At 42.5% G+C, this 17,136-nt stretch overlaps 3 protein-coding genes across 9 annotated transcripts in view; 1 reads left to right on the plus strand and 2 right to left on the minus strand.

Annotated features, from left to right (window-relative positions):
- Nucleotides 1-11,360, plus strand: part of hacd3 (3-hydroxyacyl-CoA dehydratase 3) — a 13,180-nt gene extending 1,820 nt beyond the window's left edge. The window contains exons 2-14 of one of the 5 annotated variants that reach the window (XM_085915105.1): nt 3,066-3,127; nt 4,331-4,883; nt 4,989-5,031; nt 5,145-5,218; nt 5,282-5,446; nt 5,757-5,802; nt 5,887-6,009; nt 6,070-6,197; nt 6,270-6,382; nt 6,636-6,742; nt 6,814-6,945; nt 7,032-9,804; nt 9,923-11,360. In XM_085915105.1, coding sequence (XP_085771231.1) covers nt 4,806-4,883; nt 4,989-5,031; nt 5,145-5,218; nt 5,282-5,446; nt 5,757-5,802; nt 5,887-6,009; nt 6,070-6,197; nt 6,270-6,382; nt 6,636-6,742; nt 6,814-6,945; nt 7,032-7,105 — 1,083 coding nt within the window. In that variant the 5' untranslated portion in view covers nt 3,066-3,127; nt 4,331-4,805 and the 3' untranslated portion in view covers nt 7,106-9,804; nt 9,923-11,360. The other 4 variants (XM_085915104.1, XM_085915107.1, XM_085915106.1 and 1 more) reach the window with 4 other exon arrangements.
- On the minus strand, nt 1,140-4,584 carry ppcdc (phosphopantothenoylcysteine decarboxylase). Of its 3 annotated transcripts, XM_085915109.1 has the most exons (5): nt 4,336-4,584; nt 3,899-3,994; nt 3,582-3,710; nt 3,349-3,517; nt 1,140-2,568 (listed from the first exon to the last, which is right to left on the minus strand). In XM_085915109.1, the coding sequence occupies exons 1-5, from the start codon at nt 4,477-4,479 to the stop codon at nt 2,480-2,482; spliced, it is 627 nt and encodes a 208-aa protein (XP_085771235.1). In that variant the 5' UTR covers nt 4,480-4,584; the 3' UTR covers nt 1,140-2,479. The 3 variants fall into 3 exon arrangements, with proteins under 3 accessions (XP_085771235.1, XP_085771236.1, XP_085771234.1); XM_085915110.1 differs by lacking the exon at nt 1,140-2,568 and having other exon boundaries at nt 2,575-3,517; nt 4,438-4,565; XM_085915108.1 differs by lacking the exon at nt 1,140-2,568 and having other exon boundaries at nt 2,577-3,517.
- ints14 (integrator complex subunit 14) lies at nt 7,030-11,371 on the minus strand. Its single transcript, XM_085915101.1, has 11 exons — nt 10,818-11,371; nt 10,637-10,744; nt 10,390-10,545; nt 9,929-10,047; nt 9,706-9,848; nt 9,538-9,630; nt 9,151-9,295; nt 8,871-9,004; nt 8,486-8,604; nt 7,911-7,976; nt 7,030-7,838 (listed from the first exon to the last, which is right to left on the minus strand). The coding sequence occupies exons 1-11, from the start codon at nt 11,037-11,039 to the stop codon at nt 7,605-7,607; spliced, it is 1,539 nt and encodes a 512-aa protein (XP_085771227.1). The 5' UTR covers nt 11,040-11,371; the 3' UTR covers nt 7,030-7,604.
- Between the last annotated feature and the right edge of the window lie 5,765 nt (nt 11,372-17,136).

Below are 17,136 nucleotides of genomic sequence, written 5' to 3' on the forward strand. Positions count from 1 at the left end.
TGAAAAACTTTGAACCATTCACCTCAGTTACCATCAATGGGAGTGAATCATTGAATGACAAGAGGACGTGATTTGATGTTGGTTTGAATTGGAAATGATCCAAAGTACTGCATGTCCACAACTTGTCTCCACAAGTCCCTCCGGAAAATCAATGTACTGTGCAGTGAAAAAGTATTTTCATTCTTCTTGATTTTTTTTTTTTCTTTTATTTATGGTTTTCCCAATTTAATTTTGAAAACCATCAAACAAGCAAATTAAAGCAAGCCAGAACAACCGCAAACGTTCAAGACTCAAAAATAAGAATCTCCATGACAAGAGTTTCAAGGCAAAATCACTGGAATGATTCTGAAAACATTTGGAAGAAGATTATCTGGACTGACAACTTGTGTTACATCTTCCCTCAATGTAATGCAACTTTTCAGAACAAAATAGCCCCAACACTATTAGTAGTGTGATCATCTGGGGCTGCTTTGCATCTTCAGGACCTGGACGATGTGCTGTGATTGATGAAACCATAAATTCAGTGCTTTACCAGAAAATCCTGAGAAAGAATGCTCAGCCATTCTTTTGTGACCTCAAGCTGATTTGGGTTCTGCAACATTCGGAGGGTGGCCCAACCAGTTAGTTAGAGGACAAATACCAAGTGGTTATTACCGCCCATTTGCCTCTGTGGCCCACTTTTGGATTTAACAAAACAAAAAAAAGAAGAACTACAAAGCGAATGTGATTTAGAGCAGTTCTTTCAACTGTTTGTAGCAAGAACCTTGTGTGACGCACTCCAGATGCTCTCTCAGGATCTCACACCTGATGAAACCATGCCATGTAATCCCTCAAGAATATATGAGCCCATGGTGTGTTGCAGTTGCATCAGATAACACAACACACACACACACACACACACATGCGCTCCATGGTGCACAAATATTGACATGGACGGCAAAGCAAATGTAAGAAAAGATGTCACAAAGTCTTCTGGGAAGATTAAATGGGGTCGTGACCGAAAAGAGTAAGACCGCGGATGCAAGAGGCCGAAATGAGTTTCCTCCGCGACCTGTGAGCGAACTTTCTGACATATTTCTCTTCCTGATGTCTTTAGATTTCATTGTAGCCCCAAAATTAAACCCCCTCACTTTAACATGCTTGTTAAATTTTCTATTTTTTTTTTTAATAATCGCTCTCTTTCACTTCCTCCACACCCAGACCATGCGACCAAGCCTTAAACACTTGACACCTTTTAATTAGGTCGGCTAACTTTAAAAAGTCAAATTATTTGCTTGCGTTGTCTCTTACATTTTTTTTAAATTCAATATCTGTTTTTCGATGGTTAATCCTCATTAAAGTTGTGTTATTTGAGTCATTTAATGGCAGTGTGAGCAATTTTCTTTTCATCATATTTTTGCTTCCACAAACAAACCTCAGCAAATAATCGTTCCACTTAAGCCAAACAACATTTCTTAAGTCAACAAAAGCTTTGTGAATTAATTCAATGAAATGATATGCAATGTCTACAACTGCAGGCGTTAGTGAAACAAAAACTCTGTTGTCATTATGAGTATCAGAATGCCATCTGCACCAAGCAAACGTTTTCTGTCAAAGCAAATGAAAGAATGTTCTGTGCGTGACAGTAAGAAAATGTCATTTTGCAGCATGCAATGCGTCAACGACAAACATTTTAATTCCACAGAACATACTGTAAGATGACTTGAGTTATTGTGACGGATCCAAGTGTTGCTAAACAGGTTTATCACGCCGTACCATGGAAAACATCAACCGGATGCAGCTAAAGGTTTTGTGGTTCAAATCCGTTAAAAAAAAAAAAAAAATGAAAATGCTGTAAAAAGTTGAAAATGTTTATTTTCAAGATTATAAACAAAGGCATTTTTAAATGAACAAGAAATGGATTCTGAGCAATTCTCGACAGCAGTGCGGTCGGGTGCCCTTCCCTCTAGAGCATGATTTGAACTTTCTCGGGGTATGGGATCGACGTTTCGCCTCTTATCCAAAGCAGGTTTGATGAGTTCAAGCATCAAGCCTGAATGTTGGTGTGGAAGCCCAATTATGTATCCAGTCCTAGAGACACTGAAATGTTTCCAAGTGAACGCCTTGCGTGACAGGCGGCATCTCTGCAAAAGTTTTATTATTTATTCAATTGTTGTACACGTTGTGATCTGTTTGACCCAGTGGGCCTGCAAACCCTCAGTACACGCCGTGCTCCCTTCCCGTTGAGGTTGTTTAGGGAGGTGAGTTACGGCCTGACTGATAGCACTGACAGACCACCTTGGGGGGGGGGCGGGGTGGTTGAGGCGTTCTCAGGTTTCAATAATAATGTCAACTTAAATTGTCAAGCGTCTTGAATGGCATTGAGTCCCTGGGGGAAAAATGTAGCAGAGAATTTTAGCACGTCTCACATTTTTTTTTGAAGTTGTGAATTTGGTGAAATTACACAAGGTCGGTCCAAGATAAAAGTGTTGGCCGTTGCTCATGTTTGGGGAGATGGCTCAGTGGTCGGCTGAATGTACTGCTTGATAACGTCGATGATAGTCGACACCTCCGCCATGGCGCCTTTGCCTGCAATAAATTTGACAATTATAAAGAACACCGAGACACAATGTGCCCTCATCGTTATTCAACTTTTTACGATTTAACTTTGACTGTCAACCGTGAGCACATTTGCGTCTCTTTGCATTTGTTCATTTTTGGAAGATTATTTGAAGTTATGAATATTCCTGTATGCTTAAAAGGATGCCTGTGAATACTTTAAATTTATCCGGGTCATTTTGTTCTCAAGAATGAATTGCAATTGGACTATTAGGCTGGTCTCAAACAGGGTTCCAGCCTAATGTTTTGTACTAAGACCACAGTGGCCCCCCTAATTAAAAATTTAGGAGCACACATTTAAAATGTGTTTCCATTTTATTCCAAATACAATGAATAAGGGCTCATTGATTCTTCCTCACAAAACAACTGCGTCTCCCCTCCAATCTAAAACATGTGCGGTCGTAAAAACTGTCAAGACTCCTCTTTCGGGGCGGCCTGCTTACTTAATCTACTTTTTCTTCCTTTAGGAGGATGTGGACGCTTCATCAATTTTCATTCTTAAAATGTCACCGCAGCGACCAAAAGACAGGTGACGTTCTAAAAATCTTTGTTTTTCTTCAGCTGATTGCTTCAACCTAATCTAACCATCAAACGCATACAGAAATACAGCACCTTTTGACCTTAAGTGTCAAGTAACACATTTTTCTAGATGTCACCTGCCACTTTCCATCCAACCCTGCATTTGAACCTTTATATCACATCTGTCCCTTCTCATATCTTTTATTTTTTGTAGCCTGCTTGTACACACACCTTTGTCACCACACACCAGCTTCTTTGCAATGCAAGGGATTTCCACATAGCCAAATTCTTTCAGCCTGTCTACTTGTTGGGCTGTGATGGGATGCTGCCACATAGCAGTGTTCATTGCAGGGCAGAAGAGGAGAGGGCGACTGGTATCCCAGGCTCTCACCACGCACGTCTGCCAATGATAAACGCAGTTATATCAAATTAATAATAAAGATTCCAACATTAAGTGTTCTCACCAGTAGGTTGTCACAAATGCCACTCGCGATCTTTCCGAGCGTGTTTGCATCTAAGGGGGCGATGACGAGAAGGTCTGCCCAGCGCCTGAGCTCAATGTGAAGCACTGGGTCAGCTCTCTGACTCCACATCTGGAACAAAAAACACAATCGATTAGGTTTATATACCAATTGTGATGCCTTGTTTTATGTTTTAATCCATTAACATTAACCTAGAGTGGATAGAAAAATTGCGCCCCCTCCTGTTCAGGTGTGGGAGGGAGCTGAGGTACTTGGGAGGAACCCACACAAGCACAGATAGAAAGAAAAAAAAAACCTACCTCCCATTCATCTTTGTCACAGTAAACTTTTACTGACACCTCTTCGGGGTTATAAAAGTGCTGGGCATGCTCAGTTGTGACCACTCTTACATCCACCTAAAATAGAAAAGAAAAAAAAACTCCGATGTTGGCCTCTGACTTTGTTCTCAATAGAAAACACAAAAGCCAATAAAGTAAACAGGGGAGTTTGATTGATGATTTTGTATGTAAGTTATCAGTGACAGTCTTTTCCTTTCGCGTGTAACTTTGGTTGATGCTTATACCATGCTTATTAGACCTGGACTGAATAACTAAATAGTGTATCTAAAATTCAAAGAACTCACAACACAGTTCAATCTGTGGTTTTGAGTGAGCCCTAGGGGAAAGACAAGCCAACTTCGAAAGATCAGGCCTCTTAAACGGACACAAAGATCTTTCTTTACAACTTAAAAGCTCACCCCTGGGAGATGGAGAAGCTCAGAGACCAAAACAGGAAGTTTGAGAGCAGCTACGCTCCCAGTCACTCCCACAAGCACACAAAAAGCCCCGGAAGTTTTCACCAAGTCGCTTGGAGGACGAGAATCATCTTGATCTGTCTGCATGTTGACATATTGCCGCAGGTAAAATTCTTCCTATCCCTGTTTTCGCTTTTCGAAACGGTTGTAACGTTTCATGCTTTTTCCACCGTTTCTACTTCCGCAAATAAACCCCAGTGGCCAATCGGACTAGAGGATAACGGGCTAGCCAATCACAGTGAAGAATAATGTAACGTCACTCAGTTACGCTCCCGTTAGTCGTTTCGATGACAGCGCGAGTACGCGCCTGTTTGTGGAATGTTCTGGCTGCTCCCTCCACGCTAGCATGAGAGACTGAGACACCCTTTTGTATTTTGTTTGTTTTGAAACAAATTGACTGACACTAAGCAACGATGGCATTGACACCTCTTGTTTACTGGGCTCAACGCCACGAGGAAATCTACCTCCGCGTGGAACTAACTGACGCTCAGGTGAGCTTGTACCTGCAGCTCTTTTCTAAGCGTCGATTAATCGAAGCAGGAGATGAGATACAAAACTAGTAATGAACGGGCCTAAACTTGTTTTCCCCCTTGCAGAATATTGACGCCCACGTGCATAAAAACATCCTTCACTTTCAAGGTGACGTGTTTCTGTATGTATGTGTGGGGGGGATTCATGCTTCTGATGCGAGTCGGGTCACAATTTTTTTGGGGGGGGAGGAATATTTAAAACTTCTTGTTTTGTGTGTGCAGCTCTTTGCCACGGTGCAAAAGGTCAAAACCTGTACCAATTCAGCTTGGAGTTTCTTTTACCTGTAAAAACACAGGTATGTAGAGTACTACGTCCTTGTATTGTCTCGTCCTAAACGACTTTGGGGGGATGTTTGCAGGTAGCTATCAAGTCCACTCAACGGCAGGTGAACATCACTGTGAAGAAAGAGCAGCGAGGCTGGTGGGAAAGGTTGATCAAGCAGGAACGCAAGCCACTTTTCTTGGCTCCCGACTTCGACCGCTGGCTTGAAGAATCGGACGCCGAGATGGAAATCAGGGAGAAGGTGAGCAATGACCCTGAATTATGCTCGGAGCTTGGTCAGAGACAAGTCAAAACGGTTTAAATATATATATTTTTTAAAGAATGCGAATAAAGAAATGTATTTAGTTTTTTTTTTTTTAATAAGTGAAGACAATTTGTAATTTTAGTGTTGACACATGAAATCAATGCACAATTTGTCATCACGGGCCGTATAAAATGTTTCGACGGGCCGTATTAGGCCCCCGGGCCTCGAGTTTGACAAAACTGCACTATAGTTTGTGAAAAGAGAAAAAAAATAATGTTGTTAGTAAAATGCCTTGTACTTTGCAAAGGAGGAGAGAAGAAACAAGTGGAAGACTTCACGACACAACGAAAAAGGCGAGTGTGGAGAGAAGTTTCTCCATCTGCGACTGGCTGAAGTTTCACCATTGTGAATAGTCTCCGCTGCTGTTTGTGTTTCAGGGTTCATCAGTATGAAAACAGGATTTTTGTTTACCTACAACTTGGTGCAGTTTCTTGGCTTTTCCTGGATCTTTATCAACATGACCATTCGCCTCCTTACATTTGGTCAAGGTCAACGCGTCCGTGAGTACTTTTACCCCCTCGCATGACGCCTACACTAACACTGCACGTGTCATATTTCAGATTCCGTCTACGACACATTTCACACCATATCTGGAGTCGTGTTCTTCTGCCAAATTTTGGCAGCCGTCGAGGTCCTCAATGCCGCTTTTGGGCTGGTCAGTACCAGTGTGATCCCGACTCTTATACAGGTGTGTGTGTGACAACGTAAAATCTTTTGGTCACCATAAAAAACATTTGTTTCAAGGCAACTCTCTTAATAGGTTTTGGGAAGGAATTTCATCCTCTTCATCATATTTGGTTGCTTGGAAGAAATGCAGAATAAGCCGGTGGTCTTCTTTGTTTTCTACCTGTGGAGTGCCATTGAAGTATTCAGGTCAGCCATTTTGTTTTAACACTCAGGTTTTTTTTGCTGATTATTTTTACTTATGTATGTTTAATTAGGTAAGATGGTGTGTAATGTCGAATTTATATTTTTTTGCTTTTTGATGTTCACGCTCCAACGTTAAAAATATTAAATTGGGAATGTAATTTCGGATTTTTCTGAATAATATCCGTCAGGCTCAGACTCATCAGCTGTATAAATAATGTCAGGCCCAATGTAAATGCTAAATGAGGCTTTGCTTCAGGTATCCATTCTACATGCTAGGATGCTTCAACGCGGAGTGGAAAATCCTGACGTGGTTGCGATATTCCCTCTGGATGCCTCTTTACCCATTAGGTGCTCTCGCTGAGGGTATGTTTGCGTTGGCCGATGTGAAACTTGATAAAAGTCAAAATACAAACACGAGCGTTAATCCCAAACAGCTGTGGCTATCGTACAGTCCGTTCCCATCTTTGACAAAAGCAACCTGTTCAGCATTCCTCTGCCAAAAGCCGTCGGCACATCCCTGAGGTTCTCCTACTTTCTTCGCGTGTACCTCCCGCTCATGTTTCTAGGTGAGCGTGCGTTTTTGAAACAAATGCAGCTTCAAAGAGCGAGCAATCGCAAGTGAGTTTTCTTTTGATTCGTCCCTTTCTTTCAGGACTTTTTATTAACTTCCGTCATCTCTACAAGCAAAGGCAGAAGCGCTTCCGCACCAAGAAGAAGGCTCATTAATGCATCGTTCCTCCGTGTGTTTATTTCTTATCAACATTTCCTCGAGGTGCTCTCATTTTACGAGCATTGTTTACTAAATCTGCTTTGTGCAGTCAATTTGTCCGCTTCCCTTATGGGTTTACTTGCACTACCAAATACAATTTTTACTACAAGCCCGCTTGTTTTGTCAATTAATATTTTTCTAAGTCCCTGTAAAATGTTTTTAACTATTTACAATTAAAATTGGTAACATCCCTGACAAATTTGAATGAGTTAAAAATATGCCAAGATCATAAAATTTGATTTCCAATTTTTGGGGTATTTTCAGATAATTATGTCCACAGGGAAAATTAAACAATTAGTGATTTGATAAAGACTTTACTAACAGAAAGTTTAAAAACATTTTTTCCAAAGGCGCAAAGTTTGCGACCATTGTTCTTGGAGCCTCCCTTGACAGTTACAAGGTGTTGGAAATCTCGATTGGTCCACGTCGTTGTCCGTATTTCAATTTCCCATAAAGTCAGCTTGAGAAGTCAGTGTGCATGGGAACAATGTTGTGCTCAAAAGCAGCGTACTGGGAATCCCCAGTGCTTGCCAGCTTGAGTTGCTGGGCTGCGTGGGAAAGTTGGAAAGCGGCATCGGGGTGGGCCGAGTCGGGCAGCAGGGTGCACTCCCGCTCCAGTAGCTCAGCCACTCCCTTGAGGAGGTCCCAGAATCCGAATGCCAAAGCAGCCTTACGAAGGCGGTTCAGCTCCTGGGGGGAATTCAAGGAAGTGGATTAAAGTTAATCACAAAAAGGTAAACAATGTAACAGGTGCAATGTTACCTTGTAGAAGGTCGGCGTTTTATCAGGCAGCTTTCTTGCATTCCTCAGAATCTTTTGCACGTCAGTCTGAAATGAATGTTAAATGACGAACTTAAAATCTCAGTCAAGGCAATAAACAAAACTCAAAATTAAGTACCTCTAAATATATGTTCTGTTTGTATATCCAAACACACACGATTTAGTTTAGATGAGAAAAAAAAAGAAAAAAAAGAAAGTGGAAATGGAATTTTTCTGACAAGATTGTAGCATACCTTGCATGCTCGTTAGGTCCTCCTTAAAAATTCCTTCTACATACTCAGAATGTCAACTCATTACCCTTAGTAAACCACGAAAATGTCAATCTTGCGATGTAATAATTACCATACCATTTTCAAATATTTTCCAGTTCTACTAGAATGGTCTCATTATGATTTAAGTTCAACATTTCACAGTTCTGCCCTTTAACCTGACATTTTATGTGCGCAGTAAACTGTTCTTTTTTTGTGGCGAGACTTATCTTGAAGCCCAAAGGCCCTTTTGGGAATAATATTTTTAGGGACACTTTTAATGAGCCTGGCCATTAAGCAGGACTTCACCTGTAGTCCACTGGCTTTAATCCACACGGTAACATTCTGCGCGTAGCTTCGTTTGACGGGCGGCTGCACGGGGAAAGGACTTTTGCTGTCGTCCTCTCCGTAGGGATTTTCCGCCGCCTCTGAAAGGCAGGAAGGAAAAGTGTGAGTTGTTCTGCGGTCCACAGAGTATATACATAGTGGCCATAATTTGACGCTGATAGCCTGTAATGATTAACTTCCTGATTATGTTCACACACAGGAAGACCTTTGTCTTTGAAACGAAAATGTGTTTGTAGGGTAAATGTGTCGCAAGTGAGCGTGTACAAAGTTTCAAGAGGCGAGTGTGAGGTGAGGTGAGGTGGACTGGGGGGGAAAAAAAGGGCAGACATTGGCGTGAGGGCGTTACCTGAGATTGGCCCCAAATGGGAGATCTTTCCCAGCCAAGGCAGAGGTTCAGTGCCGGGTTCAAACAGTGACATCATCAGGTTCGATTTCTTCTTGCTGTCTGCTTGCGAATACAGCATGCCGAACCACTCGGGCCTATGACAAACAGAGCAAAGACGGTGAAGCTGCTAAAAAACTAAAATATGTGTCAAAGTGACTGTAAAAAAAGAAAAAAAAATGTTCTGACCAGCCACCCTAATGTGTCACTCCTAACTCTTGTCAAAAGCGGCAAAACGTCTCACCCCAATTGGACAAGTGCCACCATGCCCTCCACTTTTAGGCTGCCATGTAGCAGCACGCAGAAATTGGGACTTTTCCCTGCCAATTGACTCGCAGACACTTCCTCCTCCAGCTCATCTGCGCCGCCTGTGCCGACGTCGTCAACATCTGAGACGAAATCAAAATTCATCGTTACATCGGGGAGTTTATTCTTAGTAAAAGGATTGTTTGACATTCCCGTGCACAGATTGATAAAAGTAAATCACTGGAATAGTTGAACAATACAAAACATAATGCTCAGGAAACGGCTGAAAACAAAAAGGCAGGAGAACACCAAGAAGGTCATTTGGAAGCTTTCGTTGTGATCTTTATCCAAAGAAAAGTATCTTGAGACACACGCACACACTTGCCTTTGTTGACAGCAATTGGCAGGACCAAGTGTCTTGATATGACAGGAGGACTGGAGATGTCGGCGATTTCAATGAAGCCCATGATTTCCAGATCTACAACAGGTAAAAACATTATGACAGCACAGACACCATAAAGTCGTAAAATTAGCTTTACGGCTGTAAACGCACTTGGGTTGACAGCTCGAGCTAAAGGTTCCACCTCCTCATCCACCACGACAGGCTCAGGTCGAGGGAACACCTGAACGTCTGCGGACAAGTTTCCACAATGTAAGACAGCGTGGAAGGGAGAGTAGGCCCTGTCAATTAATCTCCTGGAAACACACAAAAATAGATATATTTTGTCAACATGATATTAAATTGCTGGTGAATCCCTGTACAAAAACAGACATACCCAAACATGGTCTGAACGCCCTGCATGCACAGTGGACCCTCCACGGTGAAGACCTGTCCGTCCCCTCCACTGAGACAAAGAAGCTCCTCCCATTTGTCCAAAGCACCTGTCATCTGTAGCTGAAATACAAAAACAGATGCATTGTAAAGCCTTATTTCATGGTGTCGGTACTGTCTTCAAACTGTTTGCTGTTCTCAGTTGAAATTTTTGGTAAAACTCAGTGAAGTCAAATACTTTATTTTTCAGTGTCCCTACTAGTGTAAACATTATATTCAGATTTATATTGCGTTTTTGTGAAATAAGAAGGATAATTATCTACTAGGCTTCAGCTATCCAAAGAGGCAGACATTTCATGCAGCACCGCCCCCTGCTGTTCACTGAAATTAGCGTCACACCTCCCTCGTTTTTTGGGGGGTTGTGAAAAGAAAACAATAGCATGAATTAAATAAGGACTTGCGTACCTCTTCTGTGTTTGCAACGCACATGATGTACATTTTAGTCGGGAAAGGGAAGGGCAGAGGGAACTTCTTGTCGTCCCCACGGTGCCTCAGCGATTGCAAGGAGTGACGAAGGGAGCCTTTTCCGATACCGAGAGATCCGTCGGTCACTAGCACCACCTTGTGGAGACAAAAGGAACAACAACAACAGAAAAAAAATGACAACGGCAAAATCTATGGAGACGTCCACTTTTCAGGTGGTTTACAATACCTGACAGGGACAAGCACTCCCCCATTCTTGCTGCACCACGTTGCTGACCCCATTCAGAGCTGATTCTACGCACGTCTTGTCATAGTCTTCGAGGTTGCTCAGGGCGTCCTGCGCAGGAAGGTTGACTAAGGTTTACACAGAAGAAAGACCTCGTCTCGTTTGAAAGACGATCAGCGTGTACCTGTAAAGCGTTATAATCCCTTGTGAACGGCACCTTCAGTTCCCAGAGGGACGAGAAAGCCACGAGTGCCGTGAATTCCAAGCGGTAGTTGGAGGCCATGTGCTCAAATAACATGTTGAGCCCGTGGACGGCTAAGTTCTTCCTCTGGAACTCTTCGCTACTGTCCAGCGACACCGGCCTTGTCATGGACAGGGACGCGTCCATTAACACCACTGTAGGCATGATTTACTCCAATCGTGGTGAGGACTCAAGAGTCATAGGAGGGAGACGCGACGAGTTAGCTAAGGAGTCGCTAGCATTGATCTAGGTAGAATGCAGTGCTAACAGGAGCATTCATGATTAAAAAAAAAGAAACTAATTTTGCAATGTTATAGTCCTTAAATAGGTTGTGAGTTGTGAATAAACCATCAATCGAATAGTTTATCAACTAAACCGAACGATTTGTGTTCAACTGTTGCCTTTTGAGGAATGATGGATGTCTAGTTGCTAAGGCTAAGCTCGCCCCTCTTGCCGTGTTAGCTCGTGAGTGAACGATTCGTTCACTAGAACAAATCTTTTCAGTGAACGAGTCAGTGAGTGATTTGCATTTCCAGTTCATCGCGAGAACGGAGGGATCAGTGAAGGAACGAAGTACTTTTGTTATTATTATTTTAATAAACATTTATGTTAAAACTTGTCTGGTGTTTTATTCCTTGTTTTTATATTTGCCAATTAAAAAATAAAAATCTGACATTTGGTTACCTGCTTTATATGACAATATGTATGGAGTTGGTGTCCCCCAAAATAACAAATGTCAGCATAACGGATTTTTTTCCCCACCCTTTTATTCAAACACATTCAGTATAACAACACCACCAACTACAATCCAACAAATACAAAATTAAAACATCATTGTCGGCATAACGTGTGTCGGCTGGCACATCAACGCTGTCTGTCACTCACTCGTGAATCTTCGCGAACGAACCTGAAAATGGCGGTGTACATAATGGAGTGTCCGTGTGACGTCACAAATCAAAGAGCCAATTTGAAAGTGGGGTGAGGGCGGGTGTGATACCTTTCACTTCAACCTTTTTCCCTGATGAAGTGGCCTGTTATTAGGTACACCCAAAAATGGTGGTGTACCTAATGGAGTGTCCGAGTGACGTCACAGATCAACCAGCCAATCAGAAAGTGGGGGGTTGTTTGGGTGTGGCACTTTTCACTTTCATTTAAATTTTGACCATGATTTTTCCCTAATGAAGTGGCCTGTGATTAGGTACACCTGAAAGTAGCGGTGTACCTAATGGAGTGTCCGAGTGACGTCACAGATCAACCAGCCAATCAGAAAGTGGGGGGTTGTTTGGGTGTGGCACTTTTCACTTTCATTTAAATTTTGACCATGATTTTTCCCTAATGAAGTGGCCTGTGATTAGGTACACCTGAAAGTAGCGGTGTACCTAATGGAGTGTCCGAGTGACGTCACAGATCAACCAGCCAATCAGAAAGTGGGGGGTTGTTTGGGTGTGGCACTTTTCACTTTCATTTAAATTTTGACCATGATTTTTCCCTAATGAAGTGGCCTGTGATTAGGTACACCTGAAAGTAGCGGTGTACCTAATGGAGTGTCCGAGTGACGTCACAGATCAACCAGCCAATCAGAAAGTGGGGGGTTGTTTGGGTGTGCCACTTTTCACTTTCATTTAAATTTTGACCATGATTTTTCCCTAATGAAGTGGCCTGTGATTAGGTACACCTGAAAGTAGCGGTGTACCTAATGGAGTGTCCGAGTGACGTCACAGATCAACCAGCCAATCAGAAAGTGGGGGGTTGTTTGGGTGTGGCACTTTTCACTTTCATTTAAATTTTGACCATGATTTTTCCCTAATGAAGTGGCCTGTGATTAGGTACACCTGAAAGTAGCGGTGTACCTAATGGAGTGTCCGAGTTACGTCACAGATCAACCAGCCAATCAGAAAGTGGGGGGTTGTTTGGGTGTGGCACTTTTCACTTTCATTTAAATTTTGACCATGATTTTTCCCTAATGAAGTGGCCTGTGATTAGGTACACCTGAAAGTAGCGGTGTACCTAATAGAGTGTCCGAGTGACGTCACAGATCAACCAGCCAATCAGAAAGTGGGGGGTTGTTTGGGTGTGGCACTTTTCACTTTCATTTAAATTTTGACCATGATTTTTCCCTAATGAAGTGGCCTGTGATTAGGTACACCTGAAAGTAGCGGTGTACCTAATAGAGTGTCCGAGTGACGTCACAGATCAACCAGCCAATCAGAAAGTGGGGGGTTGTTTGGGTGTGGCACTTTTCACTTTCATTTAAATTTTGACCATGATTTTTCCCTAATGAAGTGGCCTGTGATTAGGTACACCTGAAAGTAGCGGTGTACCTAATGGAGTGTCCGAGTGACGTCACAGATCAACCAGCCAATCAGAAAGTGGGGGGTTGTTTGGGTGTGGCACTTTTCACTTTCATTTAAATTTTGACCATGATTTTTCCCTAATGAAGTGGCCTGTGATTAGGTACACCTGAAAGTAGCGGTGTACCTAATGGAGTGTCCGAGTGACGTCACAGATCAACCAGCCAATCAGAAAGTGGGGGGTTGTTTGGGTGTGGCACTTTTCACTTTCATTTAAATTTTGACCATGATTTTTCCCTAATGAAGTGGCCTGTGATTAGGTACACCTGAAAGTAGCGGTGTACCTAATGGAGTGTCCGAGTGACGTCACAGATCAACCAGCCAATCAGAAAGTGGGGGGTTGTTTGGGTGTGGCACTTTTCACTTTCATTTAAATTTTGACCATGATTTTTCCCTAATGAAGTGGCCTGTGATTAGGTACACCTGAAAGTAGCGGTGTACCTAATGGAGTGTCCGAGTGACGTCACAGATCAACCAGCCAATCAGAAAGTGGGGGGTTGTTTGGGTGTGGCACTTTTCACTTTCATTTAAATTTTGACCATGATTTTTCCCTAATGAAGTGGCCTGTGATTAGGTACACCTGAAAGTAGCGGTGTACCTAATGGAGTGTCCGAGTGACGTCACAGATCAACCAGCCAATCAGAAAGTGGGGGGTTGTTTGGGTGTGGCACTTTTCACTTTCATTTAAATTTTGACCATGATTTTTCCCTAATGAAGTGGCCTGTGATTAGGTACACCTGAAAGTAGCGGTGTACCTAATGGAGTGTCCGAGTGACGTCACAGATCAACCAGCCAATCAGAAAGTGGGGGGTTGTTTGGGTGTGGCACTTTTCACTTTCATTTAAATTTTGACCATGATTTTTCCCTAATGAAGTGGCCTGTGATTAGGTACACCTGAAAGTAGCGGTGTACCTAATGGAGTGTCCGAGTGACGTCACAGATCAACCAGCCAATCAGAAAGTGGGGGGTTGTTTGGGTGTGGCACTTTTCACTTTCATTTAAATTTTGACCATGATTTTTCCCTAATGAAGTGGCCTGTGATTAGGTACACCTGAAAGTAGCGGTGTACCTAATGGAGTGTCCGAGTGACGTCACAGATCAACCAGCCAATCAGAAAGTGGGGGGTTGTTTGGGTGTGGCACTTTTCACTTTCATTTAAATTTTGACCATGATTTTTCCCTAATGAAGTGGCCTGTGATTAGGTACACCTGAAAGTAGCGGTGTACCTAATGGAGTGTCCGAGTGACGTCACAGATCAACCAGCCAATCAGAAAGTGGGGGGTTGTTTGGGTGTGGCACTTTTCACTTTCATTTAAATTTTGACCATGATTTTTCCCTAATGAAGTGGCCTGTGATTAGGTACACCTGAAAGTAGCGGTGTACCTAATGGAGTGTCCGAGTGACGTCACAGATCAACCAGCCAATCAGAAAGTGGGGGGTTGTTTGGGTGTGGCACTTTTCACTTTCATTTAAATTTTGACCATGATTTTTCCCTAATGAAGTGGCCTGTGATTAGGTACACCTGAAAGTAGCGGTGTACCTAATGGAGTGTCCGAGTGACGTCACAGATCAACCAGCCAATCAGAAAGTGGGGGGTTGTTTGGGTGTGGCACTTTTCACTTTCATTTAAATTTTGACCATGATTTTTCCCTAATGAAGTGGCCTGTGATTAGGTACACCTGAAAGTAGCGGTGTACCTAATGGAGTGTCCGAGTGACGTCACAGATCAACCAGCCAATCAGAAAGTGGGGGGTTGTTTGGGTGTGGCACTTTTCACTTTCATTTAAATTTTGACCATGATTTTTCCCTAATGAAGTGGCCTGTGATTAGGTACACCTGAAAGTAGCGGTGTACCTAATGGAGTGTCCGAGTGACGTCACAGATCAACCAGCCAATCAGAAAGTGGGGGGTTGTTTGGGTGTGGCACTTTTCACTTTCATTTAAATTTTGACCATGATTTTTCCCTAATGAAGTGGCCTGTGATTAGGTACACCTGAAAGTAGCGGTGTACCTAATGGAGTGTCCGAGTGACGTCACAGATCAACCAGCCAATCAGAAAGTGGGGGGTTGTTTGGGTGTGGCACTTTTCACTTTCATTTAAATTTTGACCATGATTTTTCCCTAATGAAGTGGCCTGTGATTAGGTACACCTGAAAGTAGCGGTGTACCTAATGGAGTGTCCGAGTGACGTCACAGATCAACCAGCCAATCAGAAAGTGGGGGGTTGTTTGGGTGTGGCACTTTTCACTTTCATTTAAATTTTGACCATGATTTTTCCCTAATGAAGTGGCCTGTGATTAGGTACACCTGAAAGTAGCGGTGTACCTAATGGAGTGTCCGAGTGACGTCACAGATCAACCAGCCAATCAGAAAGTGGGGGGTTGTTTGGGTGTGGCACTTTTCACTTTCATTTAAATTTTGACCATGATTTTTCCCTAATGAAGTGGCCTGTGATTAGGTACACCTGAAAGTAGCGGTGTACCTAATGGAGTGTCCGAGTGACGTCACAGATCAACCAGCCAATCAGAAAGTGGGGGGTTGTTTGGGTGTGGCACTTTTCACTTTCATTTAAATTTTGACCATGATTTTTCCCTAATGAAGTGGCCTGTGATTAGGTACACCTGAAAGTAGCGGTGTACCTAATGGAGTGTCCGAGTGACGTCACAGATCAACCAGCCAATCAGAAAGTGGGGGGTTGTTTGGGTGTGGCACTTTTCACTTTCATTTAAATTTTGACCATGATTTTTCCCTAATGAAGTGGCCTGTGATTAGGTACACCTGAAAGTAGCGGTGTACCTAATGGAGTGTCCGAGTGACGTCACAGATCAACCAGCCAATCAGAAAGTGGGGGGTTGTTTGGGTGTGGCACTTTTCACTTTCATTTAAATTTTGACCATGATTTTTCCCTAATGAAGTGGCCTGTGATTAGGTACACCTGAAAATGGCGGTGTACCTAATGGAGTGTCCGAGTGACGTCACAGATCAACCAGCCAATCACGTGGTGGGGGTGAAGCTTTGACCATGATTTTTGATTATTTGATTTATAAAAAAAGAAAAAAAAGAAAAAAAAGGATCAGTGTGTGTCACTATTCGTTGAACGATTCGTTGGAACGAATCTTTTGAGTGAACTGACTCTAAAGATTCAGTTCATTTAAAAGAACTGGAATACACATCACCAGCCTCTTTGAACCTTTTGTGTTGACATGTGCAGTCCATATTACGTCCGTAGGCAACATATCGAGATTATATGGTTCCGCTATCAATGTTTCCCTACTTGTCCACTAATTTAAATGTTTCTCTTTTAAAAACACACTTTTGTTCCTCAGACACAAGAAGCATAATATTGATAAACACCACAGTAATAAAAGGATACTAAATATTTCCTTTATCATACACATATGAAAAAAATAGCACATCAAATCACAATCACTATGAAAATTTTATTTATAATGTATTTCAGTTCATTGGTAGTGGATTTTTTTGCACAGTTTCTGTCATCCATCTTTTCAAAAGTATGACGCTGCCATGGCTTCTGCTTTTGGTCATCCACACTTTGGCTCTGTTGGTTAGGGTTAAGTGTTAAGAGGTATACAAGTTGGCATAAATGTGGATATTGCAGTGAGGCTGTGTTGCAATGAAGTGAGAGTGAGACAATACAGTATAGTTAATCCTCTTAAAGCTTGCAGGTATTAGCCATTATGCTGATCCATTGTGAAGATGTGCTCTGCGCCCTAAATAAACTGTTCGCCTGTGTGTGCCGCTCAACCAGTGAAGCTTCAGACATTTCTGCATTCTCTGACCTGACAGCATTTAGGTAAGTTTGGACCTCATCTTTAATTAAAATTGTCCTGAGATTTGTAAAACATAGTAAATAGATAGATAATAGATTTGCCCTGGCCCTCACCCTAAGA

Source organism: Syngnathus leptorhynchus, chromosome 6 (genome assembly GCF_054491065.1).
Source record: "Syngnathus leptorhynchus isolate UIUO chromosome 6, UIUO_Slep, whole genome shotgun sequence".
Lineage (NCBI taxonomy): Eukaryota > Metazoa > Chordata > Actinopteri > Syngnathiformes > Syngnathidae > Syngnathus > Syngnathus leptorhynchus.

What these genes read in the sequence shown, in the direction of transcription:
- ints14 (XM_085915101.1), bottom strand. Translation starts at nt 11,039, where the DNA reads ATGCCTACAGTGGTGTTAATGGACGCGTCCCTGTCCATGACAAGGCCG. An exon ending in GGGATTATAACGCTTTACAG is followed by an intron (nt 10,745 to 10,817) that starts GTACACGCTGAT and finishes CTTCCTGCGCAG; the next exon opens with GACGCCCTGAGCAACCTCGA. An exon ending in AAACGCCGACCTTCTACAAG is followed by an intron (nt 7,839 to 7,910) that starts GTAACATTGCAC and finishes AATTCCCCCCAG; the next exon opens with GAGCTGAACCGCCTTCGTAA.
- ppcdc (XM_085915108.1), bottom strand. Translation starts at nt 4,479, where the DNA reads ATGCAGACAGATCAAGATGATTCTCGTCCTCCAAGCGACTTGGTGAAA. An exon ending in AGCTTCTCCATCTCCCAGGG is followed by an intron (nt 3,995 to 4,335) that starts GTGAGCTTTTAA and finishes TTTCTATTTTAG; the next exon opens with GTGGATGTAAGAGTGGTCAC. An exon ending in GTGACAAAGATGAATGGGAG is followed by an intron (nt 3,711 to 3,898) that starts GTAGGTTTTTTT and finishes TTTTTGTTCCAG; the next exon opens with ATGTGGAGTCAGAGAGCTGA.